The sequence below is a fragment of the Thalassophryne amazonica genome, chromosome 17 (assembly GCF_902500255.1).
Source record: "Thalassophryne amazonica chromosome 17, fThaAma1.1, whole genome shotgun sequence".
NCBI classification, from domain to species: domain Eukaryota; kingdom Metazoa; phylum Chordata; class Actinopteri; order Batrachoidiformes; family Batrachoididae; genus Thalassophryne; species Thalassophryne amazonica.
The window spans coordinates 62,393,506-62,420,924 of record NC_047119.1 but is presented as its reverse complement, the minus strand read 5'-3'; the positions used below and the strand labels follow the sequence as shown (position 1 = coordinate 62,420,924).

Genomic DNA, 27,419 nt, shown 5'->3' with positions numbered 1-27,419 from the left:
CATGCATCAGCTACAAGGGTTAAGATGAAACCTGGGAAATTTAGGTTGTGTTTGTAAATTTCTAACAATTTAGTCTCTTACCAGCGGTGAAGTACTGTCAAGCTAAAAGTCAAACAAATAGCTTTCTTTAAAAATTTAGAATTCCAGCGGCTGATGGAAAATACCAGTAATATGGCTGAGGAAACACATCTGGTTGTCCTATAACGGCTGTTTAGGGTGGGGACTACTGGCGATCATGTATAGAACTTTCTGATTACAAAATTCAAGCTGTTTACACATGTAGTTCTTGTTGTATTATGAAGAGTTGTGTGAAATGCTTGGAGTTGAGGACTGTTCATATCGAGTTATGTGCTTTTTCCCTCTCAATACCAAAGCTCTAGCAGAACTCCAGGTACAGATTCTCAATCTGTTTCTAATTCTTCTAAGCAGGCCATATAACTACATGGACTTAACTGGTACATGACTAAATTAGAGGTCAGCCAGCACTTACTAATGGATTTTACTGCTTCTGAAAGCACAAGCAATAAACCCTCTTTCGTTTTCTAGCCTTTCAAAGGCCAGTCTCTGCCTGCTTTGAGGCACATTAAAAATTGTGCAAGGTGCACAGAGTAATGCACAGTCCATGTACCTTTTATGTCCTGTAGTTTGTTTTCAACTCTGCCATTGTGTAACAACGCAGTCCTGCTGTATCCCATCACTAAAATCTTGCTAGTCTAGTGTCGTTGGTACCCAGTAAATAAGTTTTAGTTTGTGTATTGTAATGTTCTGTGCTAACTCCCCATTCTTTAACCCACACACAAATCCATGCTCTTAACCAGCAGCACTGGCTATTGCAAGTCCCATCAGCATCAGTTATAATTTTGAAGAACATATAACCTTTGAACAATGGTAGGTGACTATTTTATGCTGAACTTACTTTATACCAGATTTGATTTAATGTGGCCCAAATTTAACTTTATTTGAAAAATGTGTTTTATTCACTGTTAACATGGTCTGCTTTACTTCAGCTTACCATAGTTATTAATTTTGCAAAGCTTACCCTTATGTGGTTTTAAGGTGTTATTGCAGCATCGTGACTTGTTTTTTTGTTGCCGTCATAGGCTGGAGGCCGAGCTTCAAATACTACAACATGTGGGTTTCTCTTGTTGGAGCCATTTTGTGCTGTGTTGTGATGTTTGTCATCAACTGGTGGGCCGCGCTCCTCACCAATGTCATCGTCATGGGTCTCTACATCTATGTCAGCCACAAGAAGCCAGGTGAGTGACAAGAGGTTTTGCTCAAACCATTTCAACAGTAGGGGTGTGAAAGAACTAGGGACGTCCTGATCCGATCACATGATCAGAAATCGGGCCCAATCACGTGGTTTCAGACTTGATCGAAATCGAACATTGCATCCCGATCAGGAATCCAATATAGATTTTATCCTCATTATTTTGATAAGCACTATTTCAGGCTCATTATTGCAGATTAATGGGCTTTTCGTGCTTCAGAAGCATCAGAGGCGTGACACGTGTTGCTTTTTAGATATGCCAAAAGCGACGCTTCTGACGGGAATGTGCATTGCCGCTTGTCCGCAGGCTGATACGGTCAAAGTTCAACCCAATGTTTTTTTTTTTTCTTTAATTGAACAAAAGAAAAAACATAAGTTCAAACAGGCAGAGGTGGGGGGAGTTACATGCGCAAAGTTTCTTTTGCAGAACTGCTGTTTGTATGTTTACGCGCTCAGCCTGACGCCTTGATGGAATGACAAGAGGATGATGGACACTTTCCCACCGAAACTCTTGCTCAGTCATCCTTCCGTGCGCAGCAGGACCCAGTGCTGACCAAGTCCTCAGGACGACGATCTGTCATCTGATTAACAGAAAGAAAAAAACAAATTGTCCCGTGATTGTTGTCTGCAAAACGGAGCGAGAGATGATGTGCGCACGAGCGACGTGCGCACTTATCACATTTAGGAGCGCGTCTTAAAGAGCTTCAGTCTCCATTCTCATTCATTGCGCTGCTCTGAACTTGTTGAACACTGATAAAGCATCAGAGGGACACTGAGGACTGTCAGGAAGCAAATGTAAGCTGTTTTTTTTTTCCTTTTACTTTTCAAGTTGACTTTTGAACTTTCGACACTTTGAGCTGTGACGTAGCTTCGCGCTGTCCAATAGGAATGACGTGTGGGGCCAAAACACGGAAGACTAGTGGCAGAAACCACTGGTCTGTACAAATGGTAAATGGACTGCATTCGTTAAAAGTGCTTTACAATTATGCCTCACATTCACCCCGATGTCAGGGTGCTGCCATACAAGGCGCTCACTACACACCGGGAGCAATAGGGGATTAAAGACCCTGCAAAAGGGCCCTTAGTGATTTTCCAGTCAGGCAGGGATTTGAACCACAGATCAGTGCAGAAACAACGTGTCTGAAGAAAAATCCTTGGAAATGTTTTTTGTTGTTGTCGTTGTTGTTTGTTACCTCAAAATTTCTGATTACTGTTTAAAAAAGTTTAGAACACTTGTAATTAAAATAGCTAAATCAATAATTGGTTCTTTAAAAACCTTTCATCTATAAATTAAAACCACCTGTTATTTCAGATTAGATAATTTCTTGTTTAACATAAGGAACCTTTGACATTATTTTTAGACGAATAAAATAACATGGAAATTTGTACATTTTTAAAGTCTGGTAGGTTATTACTTGATTGTTGAAGCTACCTCAAGGAGAAGTGCACTGTTTAAGTGATAAATAATAAAATAAGGTGATTAAAATGAAATTATTCTATATTTAGCATTTGTTCATTGTTCATTCAGTTTTTTAAAGTATCGGATCGGGACTCGGTATCTGCAGATACTCAAAATCAGATGAACCGGATCGGGGCCAAAAAAACCTGATCGGGACATCCCTAGAAAGAACGCTAGCTCCGCGATACAATACATATTGTGTCGTGGGTACGATTCTATACATATTGTATCATATCCACAGTACATATTGTGTCATGGATACAAACAATGCAGTATTCCCAACAACACTGATCCCACTAATTATGTAGAGAGTAATCTACGGTGGTTGTTTTAACTTTAAAGAAACAAATTACTCTGAAGTATAAAATGTAATTCTTGAAGTTATGTGTTCTATTTGTATATTGTATAAGTAAATTGTGATTCTTCTGCAAGAGGTCATTATTTCTTCCGTGCAGTAGTTGAGTTTTCATGGCGTCAGTACAGAGGAGAAGAAAGAAAAAAGACGGGATACATGCTACACAATACACAATGCTTTGTTACACCCCATTCAATAACATTTATAAACTACACACATATATACTTGTGACTTGAAGTTCCAAAACTGGTCATTTTTGTTTATTCTAGTCAAAAATATCTATTTTGAGCACTTCAGTTACTGTAATGTTGAAACCTGCCACTTGCACGAAGTCATCTTTTCTGTTCATAGAAAAGATGACCTTTTTATTCATCACGGCACCTTGCCTGAAGCTTTCACCAAAGTCTAATTGGTTCCAGTTTATCCACAAAGAGGATTTCCTGTTTTTCCTGTCAGTCTAAATGCAAACTAAACCTATTGGCTATACAAAACAAATAACTTGAAGATGTGTTTGGAATCCATGGATAAACACCAGCACCAGTGGGCCTCAGAGCCTTTATAGGATGTACTTATAACCCAAATTCCAATGACGCTGGGACGTTATGTAAAATGTAAATAAAACAGAATACAATGATTTGCAAATCCTCTTCAACCTATGTTCAATTGAATTCACCACAAAGACAAGATATTTAATGTTCAAACTGATAAGCTTTGTTGTTTTTGTGCAAATACTTGTTCATTTTGAAATGGATGCCTGCAACACATTTCAAAAAAGCTGGGACAGTGGTATGTTTACCACTGTGTTACATCACCTTTCCTTCTAACAACACTCAGTAAGCGAGGATTGTTGAAGCTTTGTCGGTGGAATTCTTTCCCATTCTTGCTTCATGTACGACTTCAGTTGTTGAACAGTCCAGGGTCTCCGTTGTCGTATTTTGTGCTTGTTGTTCCAAACTTGGCGGCGTGCGTGACCCATCTTGTTACACTTGCAACTCTGAATATACATACATACACACACACGGTGTGACATGCAGCTACACACACATGCGGGGTGTCCTCACCGACTGTAACACCACATGTGTCAGATGACTTTTGCCTCCAGCAGATGAACCGTAAACAAACACACTGTCTGATTGTGTCTGCATGTGTTTTGCCTTCCAGATGTGAACTGGGGCTCATCGACCCAGGCTCTGATGTACCACCAGGCCCTGAGCCACACTCTGCACCTCAGCGCGGTGGAGGACCACATCAAGAACTTCAGGTACTCATCAGGAAGAAAGTCTAGAGACCACTGGGGTTACGGTGAACCATTAGGCCAGTGATCAGTCTGCAGGTCGACATTATAATTAAAACAATTCTCTCCAACGTGTTCTAAGATGAATAAAATTATAAATCACAAAATAATGGATTAAATAACTAAACAGACTTTCATATGACATAATAAATTTGTCGCTTTTACAGCCACTTGGCTGTAGCTAAGTTAGAGGATGACACCGAGACCAGAAATGCACATTTTGACCTTTGGCATGGCACAAAATGGTGGTCATCTACAGTTGTTCAAAATAATAGCAGTGCGTTTAAAAAAAAAGTAAGGAAAGCTCAAAATCCTTAAAATAGCTTTTATTTCCATACACACAAATGCATTGGGAACACTGCACGTTCTATTCCAAATCAAAAGATGAAGAATAATTTTTTTTGTCACATTTATTACTTTCCAGAGAGTGAAGAAAGGAATATTTGGCTGATCAAAAAATAGCAGTCTGCTTTTTTCTTTCTGTGACCCTTATTCCACCCTTACAGGTGGAACTTATTTGAGGAAGGCAGCAAATGTTGTACCTGCTGGTTTTAATGCATTTCTCTCTGAAAATCTGAATAAAATGGGTCATTCCAGACATTGTTCAGAAGAACACTGTACTGTGATTAAAAAAGTTGATTGGAGAGGGTAAGACATATAAAGAAGTCCATAAAATGATTGGCTGCTCAGCTGAAATGACCTCAGATGCTTTAAAATGGCAAGAAAACTAGAAAAATGTGGAAGAAAGTGAAAAACCGCCATTCAAATCAATCAATCAATTTTTTTTATATAGCGCCAAATCACAACAAACAGTTGCCCCAAGGCGCTTTATATTGTAAGGCAAGGCCATACAATAATTATGTAAAACCCCAACGGTCAAACGACCCCCTGTGAGCAAGCACTTGGCTACAGTGGGAAGGAAAAACTCCCTTTTAACAGGAAGAAACCTCCAGCAGAACCAGGCTCAGGGAGGGGCAGTCTTCTGCTGGGACTGGTTGGGGCTGAGGGAGAGAACAAGGAAAAAGACATGCTGTGGAGGGGAGCAGAGATCGATCACTAATGATTAAATGCAGAGTGGTGCATACAGAGCAAAAAGAGAAAGAAACAGTGCATCATGGGAACCCCCCAGCAGTCTACGTCTATAGCAGCATAACTAAGGGATGGTTCAGGGTCACCTGATCCAGCCCTGACTATAAGCTTTAGCAAAAAGGAAAGTTTTAAGCCTAATCGTAAAGTAGAGAGGGTGTCTGTTTCCCTGATCTGAATTGGGAGCTGGTTCCACAGGAGAGGAGCCTGAAAGCTGAAGGCTCTGCCTCCCATTCTACTCTTACAAACCCTAGGAACTACAAGTAAGCCTGCAGTCTGAGAGCGAAGCGCTCTATTGGGGTGATATGGTACTACGAGGTCCCTAAGATAAGATGGGACCTGATTATTCAAAACCTTATAAGTAAGAAGAAGAATTTTAAATTCTATTCTAGAATTAACAGGAAGCCAATGAAGAGAGGCCAATATGGGTGAGATATGCTCTCTCCTTCTAGTCCCCGTCAGTACTCTAGCTGCAGCATTTTGAATTAACTGAAGGCTTTTTAGGGAACTTTTAGGACAACCTGATAATAATGAATTACAATAGTCCAGCCTAGAGGAAATAAATGCATGAATTAATTTTTCAGCATCACTCTGAGACGAGACCTTTCTGATTTTAGAGATATTGCGTAAATGCAAAAAAGCAGTCCTACATATTTGTTTAATATGCGCTTTGAATGACATATCCTGATCAAAAAATGACTCTAAGATTTCTCACAGTATTACTAGAGGTCAGGGTAATGCCATCCAGAGTAAGGATCTGGTTAGACACCATGTTTCTAAGATTTGTGGGGCCAAGTACAATAACTTCAGTTTTATCTGAGTTTAAAAGCAGGAAATTAGAGGTCATCCATGTCTTTATGTCTGTAAGACAATCCTGCAGTTTAGCTAATTGGTGTGTGTCCTCTGGCTTCATGGATAGATAAAGCTGGGTATCATCTGCGTAACAATGAAAATTTAAGCAATACCGTCTAATAATACTGCCTAAGGGAAGCATGTATAAAGTGAATAAAATTGGTCCTAGCACAGAACCTTGTGGAACTCCATAATTAACTTTAGTCTGTGAAGAAGATTCCCCATTTACATGAACAAATTGTAATCTATTAGACAAATATGATTCAAACCACCGCAGCGCAGTGCCTTTAATACCTATGGCATGCTCTAATCTCTGTAATAAAATTTTATGGTCAACAGTATCAAAAGCAGCACTGAGGTCTAACAGAACAAGCACAGAGATGAGTCCACTGTCTGAGGCCATAAGATCATTTGTAACCTTCACTAATGCTGTTTCTGTACTATGATGAATTCTAAAACCTGACTGAAACTCTTCAAATAGACCATTCCTCTGCAGATGATCAGTTAGCTGTTTTACAACTACCCTTTCAAGAATTTTTGAGAGAAAAGGAAGGTTGGAGATTGGCCTATAATTAGCTAAGATAGCTGGGTCAAGTGATGGCTTTTTAAGTAATGGTTTAATTACTGCCACCTTAAAAGCCTGTGGTACATAGCCAACTAACAAAGATAGATTGATCATATTTAAGATTGAAGCATTAAATAATGGTAGGGCTTCCTTGAGCAGCCTGGTAGGAATGGGGTCTAATAAACATGTTGATGGTTTGGATGAAGTAACTAATGAAATAACTCGGACAGACAATCGGAGAGAAAGAGTCTAACCAAATACCGGCATCACTGAAAGCAGCCAAAGATAACGATACGTCTTTGGGATGGTTATAAGTAATTTTTTCTCTAATAGTTAAAAATTTTGTTAGCAAGAAAGTCATGAAGTCATTACTAGTTAAAGTTAATGGAATACTCAGCTCAATAGAGCTCTGACTCTTTGTCAGCCTGGCTACAGTGCTGAAAAGAAACCTGGGTTGTTCTTATTTTCTTCAATTAGTGATGAGTAGAAAGATGTCCTAGCTTTACGGAGGGCTTTTTTATAGAGGCAACAGACTCTTTTTCCAGGCTAAGTGAAGATCTTCTAAATTAGTGAGACGCCATTTCCTCTCCAACTTACGGGTTATCTGCTTTAAGCTACGAGTTTGTGAGTTATACCACGGAGTCAGGCACTTCTGATTTAAAGCTCTCTTTTTAGAGGAGCTACAGCATCCAAAGTTGTCTTCAATGAGGATGTAAAACTATTGACGAGATACTCTCTCACTTACAGAGTTTAGGTAGCTACTCTGCACTGTGTTGGTATATGGCATTAGAGAACATAAAGAAGGAATCATATCCTTAAACCTAGTTACAGCGCTTTCTGAAAGACTTCTAGTGTAATGAAACTTATTCCCCACTGCTGGTAGTCCATCAGAGTAAATGTAAATGTTATTAGAAATGATCAGACAGAAGGGAGTTTTCAGGGAATACTGTTAAGTCTTCTATTTCCATACCATAAGTCAGAACAAGATCTAAGATATGATTAAAGTGGTGGGTGGACTCATTTACTTTTTGAGCAAAGCCAATAGAGTCTATAATAGATTAAATGCAGTGTTGAGGCTGTCATTCTCAGCATCTGTGTGGATGTTAAAATCGCCCACTATAATTATCTTATCTGAGCTAAGCACTAAGTCAGACAAAAGGTCTGAAAATTCACAGAGAAACTCACAGTAACGACCAGGTGGACGATAGATAATAACAAATAAAACTGGTTTTTGGGACTTCCAATTTGGATGGACAAGACTAAGAGTCAAGCTTTCAAATGAATTAAAGCTCTGTCTGGGTTTTGATTAATTAATAAGCTGGAATGGAAGATTGCTGCTAATCCTCCGCCCCGGCCCGTGCTACGAGCATTCTGACAGTTAGTGTGACTCGGGGGTGTTGACTCATTTAAACTAACATATTCATCCTGCTGTAACCAGGTTTCTGTAAGGCAGAATAAATCAATATGTTGATCATTATTATATCATTTACCAACAGGGACTTAGAAGAGAGAGGACCTAATGTTTAATAGACCACATTTAACTGGTTTAGTCTGTGGTGCAGTTGAAGGTGCTATATTATTTTTTCTTATTGAATTTTATGCTTAAATAGATTTTTGCTGGTTATTGGTAGTCTGGGAGCAGGCACCGTCTCTACGGGGATGGGGTAATGAGGGGATGGCAGGGGGAGAGAAGACTGCAGAGAGGTGTGTAAGACTACAACTCTGCTTCCTGGTCCCAACCCTGGATAGTCACGGTTGGGGGATTTAAGAAATTGGCCAGATTTCTAGAAATGAGAGCTGCTCCATCCAAAGTGGGATGGATGCCGTCTCTCCTAACAGACCAGGTTTTCCCCAGAAGCTTTGCCATTATCATGAAGCCCACCTCATTTTTTGGACACCACTCAGACAGCCAGCAATTCAAGGAGAACATGCGGCTAAACATGTCACTCCCGTCCGATTGGGGAGGGGCCCAGAGAAAACTACAGAGTCCGACATTGTTTTTGCAAAGTTACACACCGATTTAATGTTAATTTTAGTGACCTCCGATTGGCGTAACCGGGTGTCATTACTGCCGACGTGAATTACAATCTTACCAAATTTACGCTTAGCCTTAGCCAGCAGTTTCAAATTTCCTTCAATGTCGCCTGCTCTGGCCCCCGGAAGACAATTGACTATGGTTGCTGGTGTCGCTAACTTCACATTTCGCAAAACAGAGTCGCCAATAACCAGAGTTTGATCCTCGGCGGGTGTGTCGCCGAGTGGGGAAAAACGGTTAGAGATGTGAACGGTTGGCGGTGTACACGGGGCTTCTGTTTAGGGCTACGATTCCTCCTCACAGTCACCCAGTCAGCCTGCTTTCCCGGCTGCTCGGGATCTGCCAGGGGTAACTAACGGCGGCTAAGCTACCTTGGTCCGCACCGACTACAGGGCCTGGCTAGCTGTAGAATTTTCCACGGTGCGGAGCCGAGTCTCCAATTCGCCCAGCCTGGCCTCCAAAGCTACGAATAAGCTACACTTATTACAAGTACCATTACTGCTAAAGGAGGCCGAGGTAACTAAACATTTCACACCCGAGCAGAAAAGTGCGGGAGACAGGAGAAGCCGCCATGCTAAATCGGCTAAGAGCTAGTAGCTACGCTAAGCTAGCGGATTCCTAAAAACATGCAAAGTGAATAATGTGTAAATAATTTAGAGGTGATTCAGCAGAAGGAGTGCTTTAGTTAAGGCACGTAAAGATTACACTGGGAAACAAATCGTAATCTAGATAACTAGATCAATCTAACTGCGCAGATTAAACAGCTAACAGATACAGAAAAACACCGCTGTGCTCCGGAACAGGAAGTGATACAATACCGCAGTGAGAGCCAACCACCAGTAGAGGCATTCAAATGGATCGAAGAATAGACAGAATGGCAAAGACTCAGCCAATGATCAGCTCCAGGTTGATCAAAAAGGTCTAAAGTTATGTGATACTGTAACATTTAGAAGACACCTGTGTGAAGCAAAGCTATGGACAAGATGCCCCTATAAAGTCCCATTATTGAAACATGTGCTGAAGAGTTTACAATTTGCCAAAGAACACACTGACTGGCCTAGAGAGAAATGACACAACATTTTATGGACTGATGAAAGCAAGATTTTTTTGGGGTGGGGGGGGTGGGGGGCACAAACGGTTTATCAGTTGACCCCCCAAAACTGAATTCAAGAACTTGAGCAGAATCGATATGGGGATGTTTCACATAATATGGTTTCAGGCCTATTTATTGCATTCCCGGGATCATGGATCAGTTTAAATACCTCCAAATACATCAAGAGGTCATGTTGCCTTATGGAAATGTCCTTGAAATGGGTGTTTCAACAAGACAATGACCCCAAACAAACCAGCAAGTGAGTGGCATCTTGATTCCAGACCAACAACATTAAAGTTATGGAGTGGCCAGCCCAATCTAGGGACTTTAATCCAACAGGCAATTTGTGGGATGACATCAGTGTTTCTGAGCCAAAACCAAGAAATGCAGAGGAAATGCAGGATGTAGTCTGATCGTCCTGGGCTGGAATACCTGTTCACAGGTGCCAGAAGTTGGTCGACTCCATGTAACAGATGTGAAGCAGTTCTGAGAAACAGCGATTATACAACTAATATTAGTTCAGTGATTCACAAGAAAGAAAAGTCATCAAGCATTTTTCAATTTATACAGTAAATGTTTGAGTTTGTAAAGAAAATATTCTTTTCTGTAAATAACAAATTTGACAATTTTTTTTTTCTTCATGTTTTGATGTGGAATAGAATGTGCAGTGTTCCCAATGCATTTGATTGTATGGAAATAAAAGCTGTTGTCAGGATTTTGAGCTTTACTCACTTTTTTAAACACACTGCTGTTATTTTGAACACAGCTGTGTACCTCAGCAGCCTCTGAGGCCAGAGAGCCGATTTTGTGATTAAATTATGCAAAAACCTCAACTTTCAGTGTGACGCAGCTAAAGGTTTCTCTTGAAAATGACCAGAAATTCAAGTTTTGACCTTTGACTCCCATTACATGGCCCCTCACTATTGTGTCAGTAATGTTGTTCCATTAAAGAGATAAACTGAACAGAATGTAAGGAATCAGAGTTGACCTTTCACCTTTCTGCTCTTGGTGACAGTCATGCAGAAGGTGAATGGTTCAGTATGTTGATAATAATTTCCCAACAAAATGAAGACTACTGAAACAAGTTGCTGGTTCCATCTATAATTTACTGTCATTTAACTAAGTTCTGGTGGCAGCTAGCAGTGGTCGTTTTCCTCCGTCGGTCTGCTGTCGGCTGTTACAGCTCGTCTGTTGTACTACTGACATGTGGATTTGTATTTGGACTGGTTTCCATGGCAGCATACCATACAGGGGATTAAAAGGCACCTGACAGTGCCTTCAAAATGGCAATAGTGCCCCCCCACTTCCTTTTTTTCAAATGCTCAATTTAAATCATTGTACTTTACATATTTGCTTTGATGTGTGCTAGTCACCATTAGTTTTTTTGTTGTTGTTGTTTCAAAATTTCAAATCAAATTTATAAATTTATATAGTGCCAATTCACGATGGAATCGTCTCAAGGCACACAACATAAAACAACAAAAAACTGAACTAAAATTTAAAACAATAAAAAGATGACCATAAAAGAATACAAGAATAAAAACACATCATAAAACTAATGATTAAACAAGGAAAACAAATGAGTCTTTAAACGTGACTTGTTTTTGTTTTTTGTGTGGGTTTTTTTTTTTTTTTAGACTGAAGGCTACTTTAAAATTCAAAGTCAAACCTGGCTGCTTCTACCTCTGTGGCACATGGTGCCCACTCTTTTCTTTTCTTTGTAATAACGATCACACACACAAGCCATCAGACCTAGGCTTTAAAAATGAACGAGAATGGGGAAACTAATTTCAAGCTACATGTAGCTTCAACCACACCTGCTCCTAAGTTCCGTCATAGCCAGGATTCATAGTTTTTGTTTTGTTTGTTTTTTTTTTATCGTCTGCAGATTAAGAAGACTATACATTCTTAGAAAACGTATGAAATAAGGAATCCAAAAGTGTTGCCATCCCTGATCCATGTGCATTTCTTTTAATTGCTAATCAGATCGAGATATTTGTAACTGTCTCTTTATAAAAAAATAAAAAAAATAATAATAATTATTCAGTCCTCTGAATTTGTAGTAAAGGTTATGAACCTTTAAACCAAGAATGGCGCTGTTATTTGTTAACTGCGTACCATGAAGTTGACCCAAAATAGCTAGAAGTCAAGAAAGTGAAAAGTTAATTTGCGAAGGATGCCAATTTTAGAAATCCAACTACAAAACCTTTGAGGAAAAGAATGTGAATTTTTTTTTTTAATTCCCCATTTCATAAGCTTTCTAAAAAGGTGTCCTTACCAAATGTCCAAATTTTTTTAATGGCATTACATAAGGAACCTGACTATCACACATAGATGGATTATTCCTTACAGGAAGCTCAGACATGTCCAGCAGATGGCAGTGTTCAGCAAGTGGCAGACAGGTTGATGGGAATTTACATGAGCAAAAATTGCTTTTTCTTATTTATGTGATGCCTCAAAGTTCATCAGAATATATTCATTTTTTATCATTATATGTCCTTTTATTTTGAAGGCTTGCAATGTGATGACATTTCATTTTTTTAACACATTTATAGCACAAAAAGTGGCCACCAGAGATCCCTGAGGTGAAGCAGTCAAGCAGCAACATGAAGTTTTGTATTTTTTGAAGAGTATTTACTCTTATTTCATGTAAGTGGTGTTTTTAATTAGTTTTCATCGTGTGTTATGGCATCTAATGCCGTTAGTGTCTGGGGGTGTGAGCTTGTGGTTGTTTTGTCAGGAATATATTGTATTTTCTATAGTGTAGGTTGCAGGACCTCCCAAACTAATAATAATAATAATAAAGTGGCTTATATTCTTGAAAATACAGTAATCACTTAACTTTGCAGTCTCACATCAGAGACATTGCATACCAAATCGGTGAGGTGCAACAGCTTTGAGCGTGGCTGCATATTAATATGGTCATGTATCATATGTGCAACCTAGATGCATAGATTTGTGTATGTATGATAGAGCAACAGAGAAAAATGCCCCCTCCCCAACGCTCCTTACCCCCCACCAGTCACCATCACACACTGTAATATTAACACACCATTGCAGGTGACTGGCAGTGACGTTTTGCTGCAGTTTTTAAAGACGGTGCTGAACTGTGGACCTGGTGTTTTGTGTTCTAAGGAGCATTTTCTGGTGATGCACTAGACCACATCTGTTTTAGACCAACATGTGTGTGAGCCCAAGTGGTGTTGGAATTTAAAAGATGTGGGTGTGAAATTGACATCTGTATCAGGTGCTAGCCAGCAGTAACACTTAGCTCAATAGGTTTTCCAATCTTACAATACAAATCTGCACATACTGTGTCACGATGAGGTCTGACAGACCAGCGTGTACCCACATGAGTGGCAAATACTGCTGTTTAAGTTGTTCTCTGGTTGTTCTCTGGTTTGCTTCACACAGACCACAGTGTTTGGTGATGACCGGTTACCCCAACTCGCGCCCTGCTCTTCTCGACCTGGTGCACAGCTTCACCAAGAATGTTGGCCTGATGGTCTGTGGCCATGTCCGCATGGTACGTATCTGCTACATGTGTCTTACTGAAGATTGCGCAAATCACACACGATCCAAGTCCCAACTCGCCAAAGTAACACGACACAAATGGCATGAATTCAGATTCTTCAAATGCTCGCGTCAGGGTGCACAGAGCACCCCCTCTTAACGTGCTGACTGCTGACTTTTGCAAATAAATGATAAACCTGTGCAAGTCAGCAACTCTTGTTGTGTGTTTTCGTCCCAGCAATCTGCAAACCTGCCAACACCTCTGTGTGGATGTTACTTCTCATTGGTGTGAAAAGGCAGTCCTTCAGATAACCAGCTTTTAGACGAGAAAGGTGTGGAGGATGCTGCTCGTCCCCTAGGAGTGTTCAATTCTTGATCAGACAGGAAGAAGGCAGAATAAATCAATATGTTGATCAATTATTATATCATTTACCAACAGGATTAGAAGAGAGAGACCTAATGTTTAATAGACCACATTTAACTGTTTTAGTCTGTGGTGCAGTTGAAGGTGCTATATTATTTTTTCTTTTTGAATTTTTATGCTTAAATATATTTTTGCTGATGTGGTAGTCTGGGAGCAGGCACCGTCTCTACGGGGATGGGGTAATGAGGGGATGGCAGGAGAGAAGCTGCAGAGAGGTGTGTAAGACTATAACTCTGCTTCCTGGTCCCAACCCTGGATAGTCACGGTTGGAGGATTTAGAAAATTGGCCAGATTTCTAGAAATGAAGCTGCTCCATCCAAAGTGGGATGGATGCCGTCTCTCCTAACAAGACCAGGTTTTCCCCAGAAGCTTTGCCAATTATCTATGAAGCCCACCTCATTTTGGACACCACTCAGACAGCCCAATTCAAGGAGAACATGCGGCTAAACGTGTCACTCCTGGTCCAATTGGGGAGGGGCCCAGAGAAAACTACAGAGTCCGACATTGTTTTTGCAAAGTTACACACCGATTTAATGTTAATTTTAGTGACCTCCGATTGGCGTAACCGACGTGAATTACAATCTTACCAAATTTACGCTTAGCCTTAGCCAGCAGTTTCAAATTTCCTTCAATGTCGCCTGCTCTGGCCCCCGGAAGACAATTGACTATGGTTGCTGGTGTCGCTAACTCACATTTTGCAAAACAGAGTCGCCAATAACCAGAGTTTGATCCTCGGCGGGTTGTGTCGTCGAGTGGGAAAAACGGTTAGAGATGTGAACGGTTGGCGGTGTACACGGGGCTTCTGTTAGGGCTACGCTTCCTCCTCACAGTCACCCGTCGGCCTGCTTTCCCGGCTGCTCGGGATCTGCCAGGGGGTAACTAACGGCGGCTAAGCTACCTTGGTCCGCACCGCTACAGGGGCCTGGCTAGCTGTAGAATTTCCACGTGCGGAGCCGAGTCTCCAATTCGCCCAGCCTGGCCTCCAAAGCTACTAATAAGCTACACTTATTACAAGTACCGTTACTGCTAAAGGAGGCCGAGGAATAACTAAACATTTCACACACCAGAGCAGAAAAGTGCAGGAGAGACAGGAGAAGCTGCCATGCTAAATCGGCTAAGACTAGTACTACGCTAAGCTAGCGGATTCCTAAAAACACCCAAAGTGAATGTGTAAATAATTTAGAGGTGATTCAGCAGGAGTAGCTTTAGTTAAGGCACGTAAAGATTACACTGGGAACAAATCGTAATCTAGATAACTAGATCAATCTAACTGCGCAGATTAAACAGCTAACAGATACAGAAAACACCGCTGTGCTCCGGAACAGGAAGTGATACAATACGAAGTGAGAGCCAACCACCAGTAGTAGTGTGTTGAGTGCGATCCTGGTGATTCTTGATGTTTATTTGTGTGATTTTTATTTTTCCATTTCTACAGGCTTTATGTAAGGACAACATCTATCCTGGAATTGGCTTGTTTGCAAAAGGCTATGGCAAAACAATGAGCCCCTCCGTGGTTACATCTTGACCTTTGGCATCGCTCTGGCTTTCATCCTCATTGGTATGACTGGAGCTTCTACTCTGAAGTTTAGATTGATGCATGTTATCATATACTCGTCAAAAACCATTTTATTTTAGTTCATGAATGTAAAATAAAGTGGTGACCCTCAGGGTGAGAGAGATGGAGGACTGGAGCTCCTGGACTTTTTACAGCAGGTAGATGTTTCGGTTCATCCTGCTGTGTTTTCTTCTTTTCATAGCTGAGCTGAACGTCATTGCTCCCATCATCTCCAACTTTTTTTTGGCATCCTACGCCTTGATCAACTTCTCTGTGTTCCACGCCTCATTGGCTAACTCACCAGGTAATATAAACGCCCAATAAGATGTAACATCACACGTCGAACATGTGAGCTAGAGGCAGGATTTAACACCAGAGTCCTCACTTCAACGCACATCCCAAAAGCACCCAGTCAGCCATGAGAAACATCAGCTTTAACAATGAAGGTGATGGCAAATGAGAGGCTTTCAGAAGGAATTAGCTAAATTACTTCGTCGTGTCTTCAACTGCAGGTGCCTCATAAGATAAGCTGCTAATTCCGAAGCTCACGAGATGGATTACAGCTGCTCATGGGAAAAACACCACGGGAGTCAGAATGTAGATCCGCACATTGCTGTACTGTAATTGGGATTTTGTAGGTATATTTTGATTTAGGTACATTGGTATGGTTTCATCTGTGTGTTAATGTTTATGGTGTAGGAACAGCAGTGCTTCTCTTTGAGAGCCCCCATTTTTAAGGGTACTGCAGTATCTGCATAGTTATGTGATGTGATACTGCAGTATCGCAGTTGCAGTGATATTGCTCCACAATTTGGATTGTACAGTACCTTCAGCGCTGTGATAAATCAGTTTTTCCTCTATAACTGTACAGAACCACCCCGGACAGAAATATTTTAGTGATTATGACCAATAACACCAAATATCCATCAGTAATCATTTGGGTACGTTCTTAATCAGCACAGCCATACTGATGTTGTGATTTTCGCACCCGGACATGAAGGTGGTGTGCGTGGCCATTAATTAATTAATTGTTTTGTTCATATTTAACGTAAGGGTGTGCTTGGGTGATCCCTGACACCAGTTAATTATGGTGACCTTGGGGTCAATTTCAAGGTCACAGAGAGATATTAAAGATACTGTCATTCCCACCCTTGTTAGCGGAATATCTCAAGAACCAGTTGACCAGTTTCATTCCTTTTTAACGTAAGGGTGTGCTTGGGTGATCCCCAACACCAGTTGATTATGGTGACCTTGAGGTCAATTTCAAGGTCACAGCGAGATATTAACCCTCTTGGGTCCGAGCGCATTTTTTTTTTTGGACAGTTTACTCGCCTGGTGTTTTTATTATTGCTGTTAATAGCTCTCCCTGCATCCCACAATCAAATTTTGTCTTTTCTTTTTCGGGACAACCTGTTCTTTCATAATATATATGCTTTTGTTGTGTTTTATAATGTAATAAAGGTTAACAATCAAAAATAACACAGGAAAAAGTAAAGAGAAAAATTATATTCCACACCATTTATTCAAAACACACAGCAAACTATAATAAACAACTGTTTTGACACTTTATAAAGGTAATTTGAGGTCTTGTGTGAATGACTGTACAACAAAAGTTCAAACAATAAACACAAATGCACATTTTGAACAGTATATTACAAAATGGTCTATGCGTTTATGCTCCAGTCTGAGGAGCGGCCCCTCTCCCTCACCCCATTGATATGGTAAACAGTGTTTTACGCCAGAGGGAGAGAGCCACAGAGTAATCCAGTAACATTCAAATGCAAACTAGTGGAGCAATCCTGATAGTTACACACTCTTTGTTTGAGCATGTGAGATTGTCATGCCAGGCTCTCCGTCTGCTTCACTTTCGCTGTGCGTAATGGCGCAGTGAGCATTGGAGGAGTTAGGGGGCTATTCAAATGGGCCAACTAGTAAGATATCACTCCTGGAACGAGCTTTGGTTTATCACGTGAGGTAAATCTGCCCTCCGATTGAATTTTGGAAAACCATGTGACGGTGATCAATTCCAATTGGACACTCACATTGCGCACGTCATCACACAACTTCTGAGGAGTGCAAAGATGGCTGACGGTGGATCGAAAGTCTGTGGAGTTAACTTTTCAGCAAAAAAAAGTAAGTTTCTATCTCATATCGTTAAAAAGTTATTTATAATTTAATATAGCTTGGTCCCCAGCCCCCAGAGGGTTAAAGCAGTTGTCATTGCCAGTCTTGTTAGTGTGACATTTCAAGAACCCGTTGACCAGTTTCATCCGTATTTAGCATTAGGACGTACTTAGGTGTCTGCGACACTTTGTATTCCTGATTTATGGCGACTGGGCGGGGGGGTGCGTGTGTGATATGTTATCTTCTGATGACTCTTGTTAAAGCATGCTTGCAAATCTTTTACAGCCAGTTGTTCCTTTCCTCTGGGTGGATACATATATCCAGATTAACAAACTATCTGTTTTAAAGATTGATGTCCTTGACGTAAATGTTTGAATTTTGCAGAATCATCCATTTTAATAATTTAATATTTTTATATTAATTTGCGCAGTATCTCTAAAATTAGAAAGGTCTTGTCTCAGAGTGATGCTGAAAAAACTAATTCATGCATTTATTTATTCTAGGGCTGGACTATTGTAACTCATTATTATCAGGTTGTCCTAAAAGTTCCCTGAAAAGCCTTCAGTTAATTCAAAAATGCTGCAGCTAGAGTACTAACAGGGACTAGGAGAGGGCATATCTCACCCATATTGGCCTCTCTTCATTGGCTTCCTGTTAATTCTAGAATAGAAATTTAAAATTCTTCTTCTTACTTATAAGGTTTTGAGTAATCTGGTCCCATCTTATCTTAGGGACCTCATAGTAACCATATCACCCCCAATAGAGCGCTTCACTCTGACTGCAGGCTTACTTGTAGTTCCTAGGGGTTTTTAAGAGTAGAATGGGAGGCAGAGCCGTCAGCTTTCAGGCATCCTCTCCTGTGGAATCAGCTCCCAATTCAGATCAGGGAGACAGACAACCTCTCTACTTTCAAGATTAGGCTTAAAACTTTCCTTTTGCTAAAGCTTATAGTTAGGGCTGGATCCAGGTGACCCTGAACCATCCCTTAGTTATGCTGCTATAGACTTAGACTGCTGGGGGGTTCCCATGATGCACTGAGTGTCTTTTTCTTGGTTCTCTCCCTCAGCCCCAACCAGTCCCAGCAGAAAACTGCCCCTCCCTGAGCCTGGTTCTGCTGGGAGGTTTCTTCCTGTTAAAAGGGAGTTTTTCCTTCCCACTGTTGCCAAGTGCTTGCTCACAGGGGGGTCGTTTTGGACCGTTTGGGTTTTTTCCGTAATTATTGTTATGGCCTTGCCTTACAATATAAAGCGCCTTGGGGCAACTGTTGTGATTTGGTGCTATATAAATAAAATTGATTGATTTTGATTGATTGATTGATTAATTTTAATTCAACTTGTCTTTACACATTCCTTTGTTTTTGACATACATTTAAATATATAGCAGTTAATTTAACCTTGCAATCATGTGTGAAATCAGTTATATTGAGGTTAAAATTTGTTGTGACCAAAAAATAATGAAACCTATGATAGCACAGCGTGCCTATGACGTGCTATTCACCTTTTAAAATGAGTGACCTTAGAACAAAATTAGCAATGCAGCATCACTCTCTGCCTCTTGACTGTGACCAATAGGATCATTAAATGACTAGTTTAGACCGTGTCCAGACTAAACGCATTCTGTGGTGTATGTTACCTCATAATGTGATAACTACACATAACCGATGGTGGAAAATATTTTTCCATAACTATATGAGTGCAAAAACCAGACTTTTCACCAGCATTGGAGCAACTTATCTTTCGCACCCCTGTACAAACTGAAATGTGAACTTTGCCACTATTGTTGCAGTCTCTTTCCCTTTGGACCAGAGCATCATGTCTCGTAGGGCGAGTGAAGTCTTGACACATCATTATTTTGACTGTGGTGGTTTGCAGTGGAAATCTGCTAAGATGAAAACCTAGTCTGTTAGCATGGCGCTGGTCTCTGAGTGAAAAAAACACTCAATGTGTACCTGCAGTCTACAACCCACAGATATAAACGGACTCAGGTGATGCACTGCCAGACTTTCACGATCATCATCTTCACTTTCCTCTTTGTTCTCATGACATTTCGCTCTTTGCAAATAAAATCCTTTCTAAAGTGGACTCATGACCTGGTCTCATTTAACCATTCTAATTTGCATCACAGACGAACTTGTCTTTTTTAGATCGTCCACGTTGCTTTCATCCTTGTTTTCCCTGCCTGAGGTGATCCTGTCTACTCTTTCATAGGATGTTATTCCAGAACCTTTTAGGGGAGTGTTTTTATTTAGTTTATTTTTTTAAAATGACAGTCCCCTCCATTTCCATTTTGTGGTGAAGCTCTTTTTGTAGTTTGTGGTATCATCTTGATTGTTGACCTCAACACGGATATCGGGTGATTGAGAAGTTTTGAGCCTGACCCAGAAAAAGTAGGGTGTGGTTCTCCATCTATTGCATTCTGAGAAACCAACATTTCTCAACACTGCACCCAGTAATCAGGGCTGTGAAACCTCAGCGGATCTGCAGAATTCTGCATAGTTCATCATGTGGAGTGGGGGGTGTTTGTGTTGTACTCTGTAATCGGGAATCATCACTGAGTTTTTATAATGCCTATAGGCAAAAAGCGTTTTTTTTTTTTTTTACAACATCGTGCAAGTTTTATAATCCACGACACTGATCGTCTAACAGATCCACAGAACTCACTGAAGAAAAATGCCTCAAAGCGTGGCGTTATGACAGTTGTCATAAAGCGGGACTGGTTGGTTGCTACGGTGATGCTGTGTGTCTGCTCCAAGATACTGTTCTTATGCTAAAGTAGCATATGGACATCGCATTCTTTTAGAGCGTTCAAGGGTAAAAGAAGAATTTGCGGCATGTCTGTCATGGATCGACGTCGGACAGAGGGAAGATGATGAGAAAGACTGTGTGAAAAAGTTTAATAAGGACAAGAATCCAAGGAATTGGCACTGGCTTGAATTAAAGTTCGTCTTCATGAACACATCCGAAAGATAAAAGAAACAGGAAAAGCAAACTGCATCTTGTGCCCTCAGGAAATATGGTAAGAATTTTTTTTTTTTTTTTTTCTCACTGTAAAATAAACATTGTGCTGTTCAAACAGGATTTCAGACAAGATTGTGACTTTTTTCTTTTATATTAATGTAGACTTTATTTTATTGGAAAAAGACATTGTGGCTTTGAATGGATTTACAGGAATTTACACAGAATATAAGTGACCTTGTTACTGTAAGGTATGTTATGATATTTTTACCATGATTTTCAAATATTCTGCAAGCTTTAGCTGTGGTTTTGAAATGCTTAACAGTCTTTTCAGTCTTCATGAATTTCATGTAGTTTAATTGTTCTGAGTTGATGCATAATTTGGTTTACAATTAAAAGGAAAATCATTCCAGGTCCTACTTCCACATCATATTTATTTCAACATATCATTGATGGTAAATGAAAGTTGAATCTAGGATCATTTCAATATGTACTTCATTTGAGATTTTTTTTTTTTTTTTCCAGGAGATGCTGAAAATGTATCATTAGATACAAAATTAATTTAGTTTCTGGGGTCCCGCCACCCTTAGACCCCAGCCCAAGTGCCTGCCATCCAGTACCCAAGGCGGTTCTGTAGTGTGGTTTAGCACAGTAGCACAACACATGTTTTCAGATCTGATCTAGTCTGACTGCAGTCAGAATGTCTCTGGGTTTGCACAAAACAAGACAATTTAACCCTCTGGAGTCGTTTGACACATAGACGCGTCAAAGTCACATGACCAAATTACGTGGTCCTCCTATCAAATACCCACACTCTGTTTCCGTTTGAATGTGTCTTGAAAGTGCAGACTTTAAACTGTATACCAATTTTTTTGATTTTGTTTATAGGCCCAGTAAAACATGAATTAGGATTAATAATTTTGCCAGGCTTTTCCCCGAATATTATGGTAACCGTGTGGAGTGACACTTCACGCAATCGCTTCATTCATCATGTGCGCAAATGGGAGTTCTCTCCCTCTTTTCTGCTCTCTGGGCAGAGCAATTAGAAGGGGGAAAAACATGACTTTCCTTTTGTCATTTGGTGGAAAATGCGTGACCCAAACCAATCAAAAATGGTCATCAGCCCACTTATTTGGTTGTAGAAGCGCTTCGTTCAGCATGTACGCGAACATCTTCGTCTTTGGCTTGTCTTTCTCTGGCCGGAGGAGGTAAAAAAAGACTTCCCCTTTATCATTGGTGGAAAAACACATGATGTAAACAAAGTAAAACCAACAATCCCAAGTGGATTGATCAACTGAAATTGAAAACAGTGGATTGAACACAATGACATCAAACAAGGCAAAGTCAGAGTTTGTTTGTTTGTTTAAAGGTAAATTATGAAGGTAAAACCAAAAGTGGTCAAAAATGGCCAATTATACCCTGGACTCCAGAGGGTTCAGACTTCAGACAACTTTATTGATCCAAAAAAGGGCAATTACGTTTACACTCCAATTACCTCAGACAAGATACAGCAATTAATCCACAATTATTACTTGTTTACCGTAATAATGGCACATATCAAAATTAAAGACAACACATATACATTTGACATTGTTTATGTGTACTAAACTTGAAGCAGTCCGTCATCCGAATTGAGGTAAAGCGGGTAAGGCCACTGCTACTGGAGTCGTGCCGCCGCTAGCTTGGGGGAAAAAACTGCGCAGCCCCCGGGGGGGGGGAGAGGTGGCGTGAGCGGTGGCCGGGATGGGGTAAAGTGATGGGGGAGCAGGAAGGGAGGTAAAGGGAAAAAAATATGGAGCATGCTTCAGTCTTGTCCATGTGTAAGTCTGTCAGTTTATTGTCTTTGTGGGTTGAGATAAGGAGGAGCCAAATAATCTCACCAGAGCCTGAGGACATTCCTCTGGAGGTAAACATGGGGCAATTTGTCCTTGAGGCTAGATAAGCCTGGAGTGTTGTGGTTGAGCAGTCAAAACATTTAACAGTGTCCACTTGAACAACCAAATCCCAGTTATGAATTAAGAATATTCACCGGCCCTCCGAAACCTTCAGCTTCAACTGCAAGGCATGCCTCAGCTACAAGGGTTAAGATGAAACCTGGGAAATTTAGGTTGTGTTTGTAATTTCTAACAATTTAGTCTCTACCAGCGGTGAAGTACTGTCAAGCTAAAAGTCAAACAAATAGCTTTCTTTAAAAATTTAGAATTCCAGCGGCTGATGGAAAATACCAGTAATATGGCTGAGGAAACACATCTGGTTGTCCTATAACGGCTGTTTAGGGTGGGGACTACTGGCGATCATGTATAGAACTTTCTGATTACAAAATTCAAGCTGTTTACACATGTAGTTCTTGTTGTATTATGAAGAGTTGTGTGAAATGCTTGGAGTTGAGGACTGTTCATATCGAGTTATGTGCTTTTCCCTCTCAATACCAAAGCTCTAGCAGAACTCCAGGTACAGATTCTCAATCTGTTTCTAATTCTTCTAAGCAGGCCATATAACTACAATGGACTTAACTGGTACATGACTAAATTAGAGGTCAGCCAGCACTTACTAATGGATTTTACTGCTTCTGAAAGCACAAGCAATAAACCCTCTTTCGTTTTCTAGCCTTTCAAAGGCCAGTCTCTGCCTGCTTTGAGGCACATTAAAATTGTGCAAGGTGCACAGAGTAATGCACAGTCCATGTACCTTTTATGTCCTGTAGTTTGTTTTCAACTCTGCCATTGTGTAACAACGCAGTCCTGCTGTATCCCATCACTAAAATCTTGCTAGTCTAGTGTCGTTGGTACCCAGTAAATAAGTTTTAGTTTGTGTATTGTAATGTTCTGTGCTAACTCCCCATTCTTTAACCCACACACAAATCCATGCTCTTAACCAGCAGCACTGGCTATTGCAAGTCCCATCAGCATCAGTTATAATTTTGAAGAACATATAACCTTTGAACAATGGTAGGTGACTATTTTATGCTGAACTTACTTTATACCAGATTTGATTTAATGTGGCCCAAATTTAACTTTATTTGAAAAATGTGTTTTATTCACTGTTAACATGGTCTGCTTTACTTCAGCTTACCATAGTTATTAATTTTGCAAAGCTTACCCTTATGTGGTTTTAAGGTGTTATTGCAGCATCGTGACTTGTTTTTTTGTTGCCGTCATAGGCTGGAGGCCGAGCTTCAAATACTACAACATGTGGGTTTCTCTTGTTGGAGCCATTTTGTGCTGTGTTGTGATGTTTGTCATCAACTGGTGGGCCGCGCTCCTCACCAATGTCATCGTCATGGGTCTCTACATCTATGTCAGCCACAAGAAGCCAGGTGAGTGACAGAGGTTTTGCTCAAACCATTTCAACAGTAGGGGGTGTGAAAGAACTAGGGACGTCCTGATCCGATCACATGATCAGAAATCGGGCCCAATCACGTGGTTTCAGACTTGATCGAAATCGAACATTGCATCCCGATCAGGAATCCAATATAGATTTTATCCTCATTATTTTGATAAGCACTATTTCAGGCTCATTATTGCAGATTAATGGGCTTTTCGTGCTTCAGAAGCATCAGAGGCGTGACACGTGTTGCTTTTAGATATGCCAAAAGCGACGCTTCTGACGGGAATGTGCATTGCCGCTTGTCCGCAGGCTGATACGGTCAAAGTTCAACCCAATGTTTTTTCTTTTGTTCAATTAAAGAAAAGAAAAAACATAAGTTCAAACAGGCAGAGGTGGGGGGAGTTACATGCGCAAAGTTTCTTTTGCAGAACTGCTGTTTGTATGTTTACGCGCTCAGCCTGACGCCTTGATGGAATGACAAGAGGATGATGGACACTTTCCCACCGAAACTCTTGCTCAGTCATCCTTCCGTGCGCAGCAGGACCCAGTGCTGACCAAGTCCTCAGGACGACGATCTGTCATCTGATTAACAGAAAGAAAAAAACAAATTGTCCCGTGATTGTTGTCTGCAAAACGGAGCGAGAGATGATGTGCGCACGAGCGACGTGCGCACTTATCACATTTAGGAGCGCGTCTTAAAGAGCTTCAGTCTCCATTCTCATTCATTGCGCTGCTCTGAACTTGTTGAACACTGATAAAGCATCAGAGGGACACTGAGGACTGTCAGGAAGCAAATGTAAGCTGTTTTTTTTTTTTCCTTTTACTTTTCAAGTTGACTTTTGAACTTTCGACACTTTGAGCTGTGACGTAGCTTCGCGCTGTCCAATAGGAATGACGTGTGGGGCCAAAACACGGAAGACTAGTGGCAGAAACCACTGGTCTGTACAAATGGTAAATGGACTGCATTCGTTAAAAGTGCTTTACAATTATGCCTCACATTCACCCCGATGTCAGGGTGCTGCCATACAAGGCGCTCACTACACACCGGGAGCAATAGGGGATTAAAGACCCTGCAAAAGGGCCCTTAGTGATTTTCCAGTCAGGCAGGGATTTGAACCACAGATCAGTGCAGAAACAACGTGTCTGAAGAAAAATCCTTGGAAATGTTTTTTGTTGTTGTCGTTGTTGTTTGTTACCTCAAAATTTCTGATTACTGTTTAAAAAAGTTTAGAACACTTGTAATTAAAATAGCTAAATCAATAATTGGTTCTTTAAAAACCTTTCATCTATAAATTAAAACCACCTGTTATTTCAGATTAGATAATTTCTTGTTTAACATAAGGAACCTTTGACATTTATTTTTAGACGAATAAAATAACATGGAAATTTGTACATTTTTAAAGTCTGGTAGGTTATTACTTGATTGTTGAAGCTACCTCAAGGAGAAGTGCACTGTTTAAGTGATAAATAATAAAATAAGGTGATTAAAATGAATTATTCTATATTTAGCATTTGTTCATTGTTCATTCAGTTTTTTAAAGTATCGGATCGGGACTCGGTATCTGCAGATACTCAAAATCAGATGAACCGGATCGGGGCCAAAAAAAACCTGATCGGGACATCCCTAGAAAGAACGCTAGCTCCGCGATACAATACATATTGTGTCGTGGGTACGATTCTATACATATTGTATCATATCCACAGTACATATTGTGTCATGGATACAAACAATGCAGTATTCCCAACAACACTGATCCCACTAATTATGTAGAGAGTAATCTACGGTGGTTGTTTTAACTTTAAAGAAACAAATTACTCTGAAGTATAAAATGTAATTCTTGAAGTTATGTGTTCTATTTGTATATTGTATAAGTAAATTGTGATTCTTCTGCAAGAGGTCATTATTTCTTCCGTGCAGTAGTTGAGTTTTCATGGCGTCAGTACAGAGGAGAAGAAAGAAAAAAGACGGGATACATGCTACACAATACACAATGCTTTGTTACACCCCATTCAATAACATTTATAAACTACACACATATATACTTGTGACTTGAAGTTCCAAAACTGGTCATTTTTGTTTATTCTAGTCAAAAATATCTATTTTGAGCACTTCAGTTACTGTAATGTTGAAACCTGCCACTTGCACGAAGTCATCTTTTCTGTTCATAGAAAAGATGACCTTTTTATTCATCACGGCACCTTGCCTGAAGCTTTCACCAAAGTCTAATTGGTTCCAGTTTATCCACAAAGAGGATTTTCCTGTTTTTCCTGTCAGTCTAAATGCAAACTAAACCTATTGGCTATACAAAACAAATAACTTGAAGATGTGTTTGGAATCCATGGATAAACACCAGCACCAGTGGGCCTCAGAGCCTTTATAGGATGTACTTATAACCCAAATTCCAATGACGCTGGGACGTTATGTAAAATGTAAATAAAACAGAATACAATGATTTGCAAATCCTCTTCAACCTATGTTCAATTGAATTCACCACAAAGACAAGATATTTAATGTTCAAACTGATAAGCTTTGTTGTTTTTGTGCAAATACTTGTTCATTTTGAAATGGATGCCTGCAACACATTTCAAAAAAGCTGGGACAGTGGTATGTTTACCACTGTGTTACATCACCTTTCCTTCTAACAACACTCAGTAAGCGAGGATTGTTGAAGCTTTGTCGGTGGAATTCTTTCCCATTCTTGCTTCATGTACGACTTCAGTTGTTGAACAGTCCAGGGTCTCCGTTGTCGTATTTTGTGCTTGTTGTTCCAAACTTGGCGGCGTGCGTGACCCATCTTGTTACACTTGCAACTCTGAATATACATACATACACACACACGGTGTGACATGCAGCTACACACACATGCGGGGTGTCCTCACCGACTGTAACACCACATGTGTCAGATGACTTTTGCCTCCAGCAGATGAACCGTAAACAAACACACTGTCTGATTGTGTCTGCATGTGTTTTGCCTTCCAGATGTGAACTGGGGCTCATCGACCCAGGCTCTGATGTACCACCAGGCCCTGAGCCACACTCTGCACCTCAGCGCGGTGGAGGACCACATCAAGAACTTCAGGTACTCATCAGGAAGAAAGTCTAGAGACCACTGGGGTTACGGTGAACCATTAGGCCAGTGATCAGTCTGCAGGTCGACATTATAATTAAAACAATTCTCTCCAACGTGTTCTAAGATGAATAAAATTATAAATCACAAAATAATGGATTAAATAACTAAACAGACTTTCATATGACATAATAAATTTGTCGCTTTTACAGCCACTTGGCTGTAGCTAAGTTAGAGGATGACACCGAGACCAGAAATGCACATTTTGACCTTTGGCATGGCACAAAATGGTGGTCATCTACAGTTGTTCAAAATAATAGCAGTGCGTTTAAAAAAAAGTAAGGAAAGCTCAAAATCCTTAAAATAGCTTTTATTTCCATACACACAAATGCATTGGGAACACTGCACGTTCTATTCCAAATCAAAAGATGAAGAATAATTTTTT

At 40.3% G+C, this 27,419-nt stretch overlaps 1 protein-coding gene across 2 annotated transcripts in view; it reads left to right on the top strand.

Moving 5' to 3' along the window:
• Window positions 1–27,419, top strand: part of slc12a2 (solute carrier family 12 member 2) — a 220,522-nt gene that overhangs the window by 142,745 nt on the left and 50,358 nt on the right. For both annotated transcript variants that reach the window (XM_034192967.1, XM_034192966.1), the window contains exons 14-16: window positions 1,101–1,256; window positions 4,246–4,345; window positions 13,424–13,535. In XM_034192967.1, coding sequence (XP_034048858.1) covers window positions 1,101–1,256; window positions 4,246–4,345; window positions 13,424–13,535 — 368 coding nt within the window. The remainder of the gene's footprint in view (window positions 1–1,100; window positions 1,257–4,245; window positions 4,346–13,423; window positions 13,536–27,419) is intronic.